Raw genomic sequence first — 10673 nt, forward strand, 5'->3', positions numbered from 1 at the left:
TTTAATTTTACCATCTTGGATCATTTTGGTAAATTTAATTGTAATTTTTATTTTATTTATATATATATATATATATATAACGGCATAATTGCATTGATACACTGGTTCTTGTTGGATCACTGAAGTTAAGCAAAGTTGAGCCTGGTTAGTACCAGATGGGTGACCATTTGGGAATTCTAGGCGCCGTATGTGCTTTCCACTTATCTCAGCATTTGTTTCCAGTTGTCCTGAAAATACACCTCACTTGCTACTGGTATTTTACAATGAAGAGGTGTGGTTGGAAATTGTGCACCTCCTGCCACAAAAATTTCACATGCAGGCACCCCTACAGTGGGTATCCATAGTCTATCAAAGACTAAAGAAGCCTTTTTTTTTTTTTTTTTTTTTTATAGATATATGTATATTAATAAATATTTTTAGACATGTTTCATGTTTTCAATTTACATTTGACTGTATGGAAATTACGTAAACATATCGCCAGTTGGATGATTCGAACCCTGAATCCAAATATTATGAACGTTGACATCTTACCATGATTAAGCTTTGCAGTATGGAAGAAACACTGGAGAAGAGTAGACGTTGATAATATGACTGCATGAAAAGAATAGATATATATTAAAGTAATTTAGTAATGTGTAGATACAGCAGCCTAGAAAGAAAAGGTTTTCTGCTGAATTCTTATAATGCATTCAACAAGTTTCGTAAATGATGTTTATGACAATCACTTCATGCAGATTAAAGAACTAACAACATTCCAACTGATTCAGTGGATTTCCAAGCGTTGGTGAATATTCGGTACTTGTACAGTTTAATCAAGACATTAAAAAATGAAAATATCGAAAAAAAAAAAAAAAAGTTTAAATTGAAAAATGAAAATATCGAAAAAAAAAAAAAAAAAGTTTAAATTGTACGTATCCATTATGGAATGAAGTTCTCCGAAAAAAAAAATTTCACTCAATTTCATCAAGTTTTTGTTTTACAGCGAAAAAATAATTGTTATGATACCGAGCAAAAAGTTCGATTTTTAGGAAGAAAAGCTAGTATTAAAGATGGGGAGGGAGTGTCGGCGTTTTACATGGAGTTATCTCCCTGTGACGTTTTTAAACTCCAAACCAAAATTTTTTTAAAATCTAAGATGTCTACTTTCAACACACTCTCATAAAAACGTGTTTTTCTGCTGTAAAAAAAGAATAAAAAAAACTACTTGATCAAATTAAGTGAAATTCTTCAGTTCAAAACAGATACGTACAATATAACCGTTTTGCGATATTTTCATTTTTGAAATGTCTTGATTAAACTGTACAAGTACCGCCAGTTCTTTGAGGTGTGAAATCTGTAATTTATCACACATATGTAACCGTTATTCACAGTCAATTGATGGTTGGAGATGTAAGTGTTCAAAAATGACATTTTGTAATTCAACACAGAAATTTTTATTTTATTTTTTTTTTTTAGCAACGCAAGCTTTCCATACGAACAATTATTTTTACAATTTATACATGAAGTAAAGATTTCTTTCAATTTTCACGGAAAACTTTTAATTAGTGACCATTTTCTTTTTAGTGCCACTGTATTTACACATCTATATATATAAAAGGCAATATGTCCAAGAAAGGCTTTTTCCACCTGGCTTCCCGGGGGAGTGGGGGGTTACTATCACTTAGAAGTGTTTATATACTCCCTGGGAACGCTCGTTGCGTCTAGATTTATTTATAGTGAGTTTTACAAAATTATTGCTATCATGGCTTCTCACGTGTTGATTCGGCTTTTTCATATAAAACCAAAACTCATTCGAAGCTAATTCGCATTCTTCCTGGCGCGTGATTCCGGGAACGTCCAGGAAGCAATCAGCTTTGATCAATGCAGAGTTCCTCCTTATATCAGACAATTGCTATTCAATTTTTACAATCCCCTTTTTGTGGGGAGCTGCTTCTCCCCTCCCCCAACATCTTCGGGGAACAAAACCAGCCAAAATTGGGTAAACAAACTCAAAAAAACTGCCCCACATTAACTTCTATTTGACCTCATTAAAAAAACTGCCCCGCAGTGAAACTTAACTCCACTACTAGCATTTGACCTGATTAAGTCATTAAGTGTGAGCACCTATCAATTCTCTTTATACTTAAATAAATTCAAACGTGTTTCAATTACTCTTTCTTGGTGGCCGAGCGGTTAACGTGTCACGTTTTTTTCACACTTTATTTTTCAACTTTGCCTCAAGGCTTCGGGTTCGATCCTACCTACCGACTAAAACGGTTTTTTTACCCCCCACCCACCCTGACACAAACATCCGGGCAACGATTTCTTAAGAAGTTTTAACATTGTTTCTTTTTATATAATACTAGCAAAAGTATCCGTCGTTGACTGGGTTCAAAAACAGCCTACAGAAAATGGACTCTGATTTATGAAATTATGATAGGCTATGAAAAGGAAGGGTTGTAAATTTGGGTCGAATTTGGGGGTATCAAAACCAAAGCAAAATATGAAAGTAAAAATAAAATAGGTAAACCCCATAATTTATTATACCATACCTGTTCACACTGAAACACTTATCACAATATTCTGTGGATCTATATTAATAAACCTTGTTAAACTTTGTGACATATTTCCATTCTATGGAGGTCAAGCGCAAACGAACACCCCATTATTTTATTATACCATATTTCTTCAATCTGAAACATAATTATCAAAGTATACTTACGCAGATAGATATGAAAAGTCTTTATTAAAGTTTGTGCCTGTTTCCATTCTATGGAGGCCAGGAGCAAACGCAGACCCTACAATTTTATTATACCATCTCTATATAAGTTAAAAAATACTTATCAAAGTACATCTATATCAAAAACACTTGTAAACTTTTTTTTTTTTTTTAATTTTAAAATTTTTTATTTCCATACTTTGTGGACCAGGCACGAACGCAGACCCCACAATTTTAATGAGCCACCATTCTGCCAGATTAAACATACCCATTCCTGTGTCTCGATACATCTTCTATCATATGTAATCAGTTTTTTAAAATAGTCAACCATATAGGAGCCTATTCGTGACTAGACACACACACACACAGACATCCAGCTTTATATTATGGATTTAAACATTTAAACAGGGTTATTACTTTGATTATTCTTTTGTTTTGATTTACCCCCACCCCCCACCTCTGCTCGAGTACACTAACCTTTAAACACCCGGGCAACGCCAGGTATCCCCGCTAGTTAGTAAATAAAGTATTTTTTATTTATATATATATATATATATATATATATATATATATATATATTTTTTTTTTTTTTTACACAGGAGTTACTTATCAAGGCCCGGAGGCTACTCGAGGATAAGGGTTAATGGGTATACATTAGTCAGTGTGATTATAGCATAGTAAGCATAAGTAGTGGAATTTTTGTAGTTTGGATTACTTAGGGGGACAGTTCATCAAGAACTTGTTTACATTGGACTTGAAGACGATCAGATTGTAGTAAGCTGGAAAGCAGGCCAACGGAAGAGTTCCATAGGCATGCAGTTCTAATAAAGAAGCTTTGTTCATGGAACCTACATTTAGGTTTAGGCACAGATAAAGTGTGGGGGGGGGAACTATTGATCGTAGTTTTGGCTAGACAAGTGTTTTTTGTGAAAGTTGGGGGAGGGGGGCATAGATTGAAGCTCAGATTAGCACCTGCCATGGAAATAATGATAAAGCAGACAGGCTTGCAATGTCTCTTCTGTGGGAAAGAGGTTGCAGGGAAGAGAAAAGGGCATCCCCCACTAAGCTACGAAGTCTATTTTGAACTCTGTCAAGGCAGGATAAGCTGCTTCTAGCAACTCCAGCCCAGATGTGACAACAGTACTCCATCATTGGCTGTACCTAGCTTTTATATAGGTTGCATCAGCAGTGAGATATCTATTGGAGTAGTAGAAGGATCCTACCATTTTTCCAGCGACCTTGGCAGCAGATTTGATATGTGTTCAATTTCAAATCTGGAGTAAGGGTCAAGCCCAGAATGAAGCCTCCCCAAGATGAGTCATTCATTTCAATTGATGCCAGATGGGCATCAGAGTCTTGATGATGTAAAGATAGAAGTTTGGTTTTAGATGCATTAAAAGTAACGAGCCACCTTTTTCCCCATTGTATGACGTGCTCAAGATCAGAGGAGAGAATTTGGTTGTTTATGGTCTTTGATGTGCTATCATAGATGGTAGTGGCGTCGGTATAAATGTCTACAATGATGTAAGGATGTGATTTGGAAGATCATTAATGTAGATCAGGAAAAGAGTTGGGCCCAGGATGCACCCCTGGGGGACTCCAGCATTAATACTGAGAGCTTCTGATTTCTGCCCATCAACCACTACTCTTATGAACCATCAGAGAAATGATTTAATAATTGAGAAGACATTTCCAGCTATACCATAGCTGGAGATATTTATGTATTGTATGAATGTAAAATGTATATTCTGATCCAATAATTCTATTCTTTTAGAGAGATCAGGAGAAAACCAAAAATATCCGAGAAGAAGAAGAAAAACTCATTATCACGGCTTGGTACAACTTGGTAAGTGCGAGAGGAAATCAACTTTGTATTTGATGACTAATTTATTACGTTGTCTGCAAAGTCCTTATTTTAAAAGTACAAGTTTCTGAAGACTCTTAACAAGTCTATAAACTTAGCATGTGTTATGCATATTTTTTCATTGCTGAGAAAATTTTTCGAATTTATTTACTTTAAGATATTCCTTATTACATGAAAATAGATTGCAATAAATTTCAAGTTCGGGTAGTTATACTTTTTTTTCTCTTCTCCAAAAAATTTTTACAGATTTCTGAAGTGTATGGTGTCAATGCTATAAAAAGAATTGACTGTTTGGAAATTGTCTGCAAAATTAAAAACAGGAAACCTCAGTCTTGAAGATGACAATTGCAGTTGAAAAACCCTAACAATTTTATTTTGATGTTCTGAAGATGAAAATTGAGGAAAATTCAAATGTCACAACTGGAACATTTGCGCAAGAATTGCTAGTTTAAAAAGTACACTTCATAATCATAAAGAAGAAATCTTTTTTTCTATCCTCTTTGTGCGCCTAAAAAATGCTTAGAATATTCCGGACAACCTAATATAATGACTGTATTTGAATTTCAATATGATCTTACTTCGTATTATTTGGAATCTTCGGTACTTTATCTACTATGCCACAGGACTTTGTGGTCCGTAAAGATCCATGGCATAGTGAATAAAGTTTTGGTTAAATTAATTTGTAAGTTACTCTCTTGGAGAGGTTTCAGGTTCAATCTCGGTGTGAGACATACTCCAAACAGAATTGCAAATAACTTAAGGCATCTACCCAGTTATGGCTGACGGAACAAGTACATGCTACCTCTGCGGGTTAAGTAAAGGTTCCGTTCGAAATTCCGTGCAGATTCCAGAGTTGAACAGAAAGAGTTCAACAATATACACCTAAAGAAGGTCAGAGGGTATATCAACTGAAACATTGTGAAAAATAACACTCAACATGAGAACAGTAATCTGAAGAATGCAAATATAAATTATCAATCCTTATCTCAAAAATTAAATGTTTTTTCTTTTTCTTTCCTTTTTCTTTTCTTTCCTTTTTCTTTTCTTTTCTCTTTTTTTTTTGTTTTGTTTTTTTTTTTCTTTGTTTTTTCTTTTTTGTTTTTTCTTTTCTGTTTTTTCTTGTTTTTTTCTTTTTTTGTTTTTTCTTTTTTGTCGTTTTTTCTTTTTTGTCGTTTTTTGTTTTTATTTTTTGTTTTTTTCTTTTTTCTTTTCTGTTTTTTCTTTTTACTTTTTCTTTTTTCCTCTTTTCCTTTTTCCTTTTTCTTTGTTCCTTTTTTCTTTGTTCCTTTTTTTTCTTTTTTCATTTTCCCTTTTTTTTCTTCCTTTTTTCCTTTTTCCTTTTTCTTTTTTCCTTTTTCTTTTTTCCTTTTTTCTTTTTTCCTTTTTTCTTTTTTTCTTTTTTCCTTTTTTTTCTTTTTTCCTTTTTTTTCTTTTTTCCTTTTCTTTTTTCCTTTTTTTTTTTTTCGTTTTTTTCTAAGGAGTTATTATTTTACTGAGATTCTTTTGGAAAATGCTGGTGACATTTTTTTTTTCTTTCCTAATACTTAATTTCTCCTTTTTTTTTTTTTTTAGAGCCGACAACTTCAGCGTCGAGCCGTGGATGAACGTTTATCTAACAATGGTTCTGGCCAATCATTTCTTACAAAACAGCGACAAGTCCACAGTCGGAGGGTATGATTCTTATGCTCTCACCAACTTCAACTCCTGTTGGTTCCACGTGGTGCTAGTCTTTTCTTTTTTTTCTCTCGCTTCTCTCATCCCTACACGTTTCTTTACTCGGGGTCTTTTTTTTTGTTTGTTTTTTTACCGGTGCTGGCATCAATATGACAGATTCATTTGAAATAAATTTCATCTCTCACACATACACATTCCTTGTTCTTTATATTCATCACCCTATCACCTATAACACACGCAATGCCAATAAAAAGTTGATACATAAGGTTGTTTAAAGACATGTTTTATTGCAGACATCACAAAACAAACCCTTAGTTCCATAGTTGAAACTAAGCGCGATCACTCAGTCATAATTACAGGCTAGCAGCAATAACCTTGTATTCCAGAGTTAACAATCTGGCGCAGAGTCATTATCATAAGTTACTGTTATTAATATAACTATATACAGTGTAATTTAGTTCTAGAGAAATAACTGGAGTGCTCAATTATTTGTACAAGAGCATATTTTTATTCCAATTAACACTATATTATGGAACACTGAAAACTCAGCCCGCAGAGCTAATATACCAGATGTAACTGATTCTTGTTCTGATTGTGTAACATTATCAAACATTTGATAGTGTAACATATGATACTGTAACGGGTTATGGTTATAGTGCATTACGCTATCAAAAGATTGATGAATCTGTTATATTCGGTAATTTTTGGACCTGTGGGCTGAGATTCCAGTGTTTCCACAAAACTGAAGGTATCGATGGAGGATTAAACTAACTAATGTATAGAACTTTATGTATATATAAATAAATAGAGACTGAAGAGAGTTCGATATAGTCGACCTGATATTCGTCTCATTTGCTTGGATTTGAAACCGACGGTACCAATTTTTTTTTTTTTTTTTTTTTTTTTTTTTTTATCTTCTGTAACACAAATATAAAAATAAATATTCTGCTCTTGTTTTGTTTTGTTTTTTTTAATTTTCTTAATAATCAAGCACTCTGTTGGGGTTCTCTCCCACTAACCATACATATATATATCTCAAAATAAATACCCGTTCTCATAGATGTTACTATGTTTACTTGTCAGGTGTGTTTAATGCCTAATGAAACATACATAATAAGTGAACAATGTAACCCTTAACATTTCTCATAATTTCCCATTGGAATCATTTTGCTGCATTTTAGAAATTAGAATATGGTTGCGTTTTTTTTTTTTTTTGTAAAACAAGACATTTTAAAAATATACACATTTACCCCCTCTCTTCCCCTAGTTTTGAAAATATTACAAATATTACTTGTAGTCCTTTTTGTGTTTTGTGAGTCTTGCAAGGAGCTTACACACAACTCATCATTGATAAACAGGAGTAACTGATGTAAATTATCTCCCTTGAATTCATTTGGTGTTTTTAATTTGTACTTTCCGTCATTTGAAAGGGAGGTAATTCTGATCAGTACATTTTTTTTTTTTTCATTGCAAAAACTTATGGACTCGTTTATTCAAATTACCGATTTTGTCCAAATTGTTTTTCAAAATGTTCTTTTTTAACTCGTATTCTTAGGTTCATTGCAGACACAAATTCATGGAGATATATTATAATAATCCTCAAAACAAGTTATTTAAACATTATTTTGGTTTTTGAAGTCAATTTGGCCCAGTAACAAACCTGTTTTATTCGGACTTGAAAACATTTTTCGTGAAATCAACTATACACTCAATTTGTTTTTCTTATTTTCTGTTTTATAATCAAGAATTATTTGGGTTAGTCTCCAAGTTGATTTTTTTCGTATAGGCATTCAAAACAGGGGAACAATAGTAAATTATCTTCCTTGAATTTTTTTTTTTTTTTTTTAAAACTTGCCTTGGCTAAAGGCATAAAAACTTGTTGATTTCTTTAACAAATATTATCATTTTTTTTTTTCTGTTTTTTTTTTCTTCAAAATCCCTTCGCAGTAATAACCTTCATTTTACTCTTTTACCAAAATCAAAATATCCAAGAAGACCATAAAAATTATAAAGACAGAATTATTTCATTTCTGACAAATTTCGAATTATTTCATTTTTATTCATGTGTGGGGATGGCAGGTATTATTGACCAATGGAAATCCAAAAACACAAGTAGATAAAAATATAGACAAAATAATGCATGACATACGATTATCTGAGTGGACTGGACAATTTCAGAAGCAAATACATAAAAATAGGTTATGTTTGAGACTCTGATCTAGTCCAATGCCCTACAAAAATATAATTCTTAAACTTACGACTTAAACCTAAATAGATGTTCACCAGATTCTGTTGGGGGTCAATTCGTCTTTCTAATTTATATTCATAGATAAGAAATAAAACTTAACAGAAACAGCCTCTGACAATATCCTCTTGAGAGAAGTGAGCTATGAAACCCGGTGTAATTTTAGTAATTGTATCAACTGATATCCTTTGAATATAAAGAAGTAATTTAAATAAATAGCATTGCAATAGTTTTAAAAACATAGATTTTCCTATTCTCATCGGGAATTTTAAAACAAATTGAAAAAAATTAAAATTTGGCTTAATTATTTTGTAGGATTTTTTAGATGAGGATGTGATAATTTTTTATTATTTGGACTACTGTTCTCATCTTCAGTATTATTTTCCAAATGTTTTGGCCGATGTAACCTCCAATCTTTCATTGCAACTTTACTATTGTGAGTCTTCAAAAAAATGCATTTCAGAGAAAAACATTATTGCTTGCATATCATGCCAAAATTAGTATAAATTCCAAAACTTATAAGAACTGGGCCAGAAAAAAAAAAAAACACAGAATTTTTCAAAATTGTTATTTTTCACTGTAAATGAAGCCTTTAGAAGATCGAAATCAGGGGAAGATAACTGTTTTCTATCGTTTAAGTTGCTTTGCACAGAATCTAATGACATTATCTTTAAGGTTGGCTATCTTGCTTCTTCTCCATAAACTGCACGCTTATTTTTCCAAAAATCAACTCTAGCGCATCTTCTGTTGGATTATTTTTCATAATTTTTTAATTTAGTAATTTCAACATGACACTTAAGTGCGTAATGTTTTTTCCCTAAAATGGCTTTGTTCAAAAATACAGGATTGGGTCAGACGACGCACTTTAATAAAGGTGCACAAATCTTTCTGTAGAGCTGAGGAATATGTACGGAATTTTGAATAAAACCCTTTATTTAATCCATGGGGAGTAACTTGTTCTTATTCCATTAACCATGACTGGATATACGCAATTGTATTTTTAGTATTGCCTGTACTGAGGATTGAACCTACAACTTCATGAAGGATACTCAGCAATACTAGTAATATCATTAGGTATCACGTAAGATTTCTACTTGGTTATGATTAACAAAATGAAGGCAAGCTACCTCTGTGGGTTAAATAAAGAGTTTCTTTCAAAAATTTGTGCAGATTCTTGAGTTCCACAAACATTCCAGAATTCAATAAGCTGCAAACAAAGGACTGAAAGTTATATCGGCTGAAACGAGACGAGAATAATATGCGAAATGAGAACAATAGTCCAAATAATCCAAATTAGTTTCACTCAGGCTTTTCGATACGATATTATGAACTTCAAACATGAAATCTATTACCTTAATGTCTGCATGTGGCATTAAATAATCCGAGAAAGGGTTGATGTCAGAAAATATATACATATATATATGTGTGTCAGAAAGGGTTGATATGTCAGAAAACAGACTTTTTTGTTTGTTTGTTTTATATAAACATTGTAAATAACCACAACATTTGGTTTATGTATTTTTCGTTTTTAATCTCAAACCAATTTCCATTGCAAATAATACACATCAAATAAATGAATTGAATAAAAATTTTGTTTTTCGTTTTAAATCCATATATATATATATATATATTATGTTGAGGTTCTCAAATAAGGATTCATAAAAAGGAAATATAAGTGAATAAAGTATATTTCCACAGAAAAAAAAAAATATATATATATATATATATATATATATATATATATTTTACTTATAAAACAGTAATTTCAAAAATAATAAATAAAATTTTGTTTTAAATCCATTAACGTTAATATAAACTTCTGCATATCAGTACAGTTAGGAAAGCAGGTAGCAGGAAGGGAATTCCAAAATCTAGCTGTTAGATAGAAGAAGCTATTAGAGTAGAAAGTTTCCTCGCATTCAGGGACCTTGTGTCACATTTTCCTGACATGTATTCATCAGTCTTCTGGTTTAGTAGTGTTCTCATACTACACTTCAACTTTTCTGTCCTTAGTCTAGAACGATTTCTCTTTCATTGAGTGAACGTTTATTTTCGTCTCAATCCAGAGTGCTCCTTTTTGGAAAGCTGGATTTTTCTATATGAAAACCTTGGATTTTTCCACATAAAAATTTCCACATTTCCACATAAAAACATTGGATTTTTCTACATGAAAAAAGTAATCTTGGATCTAG

At 32.1% G+C, this 10673-nt stretch overlaps 1 protein-coding gene across 2 annotated transcripts in view; it reads left to right on the forward strand.

The window, feature by feature from the left end:
- Positions 1-6426, forward strand: part of LOC145259294 (protein Hook homolog 3-like) — a 184972-nt gene extending 178546 nt beyond the window's left edge. For both annotated transcript variants that reach the window (XM_080117166.1, XM_080117167.1), the window contains 2 exons: positions 4473-4544; positions 6135-6426. In XM_080117166.1, coding sequence (XP_079973292.1) covers positions 4473-4544; positions 6135-6239 — 177 coding nt within the window. In that variant the 3' untranslated portion in view covers positions 6240-6426. The remainder of the gene's footprint in view (positions 1-4472; positions 4545-6134) is intronic.
- Positions 6427-10673: the final 4247 nt, after the last annotated feature.

Source organism: Euprymna scolopes, chromosome 34 (genome assembly GCF_053919585.1).
Source record: "Euprymna scolopes isolate OS-2025 chromosome 34, ASM5391958v1, whole genome shotgun sequence".
NCBI lineage: Eukaryota > Metazoa > Mollusca > Cephalopoda > Sepiida > Sepiolidae > Euprymna > Euprymna scolopes.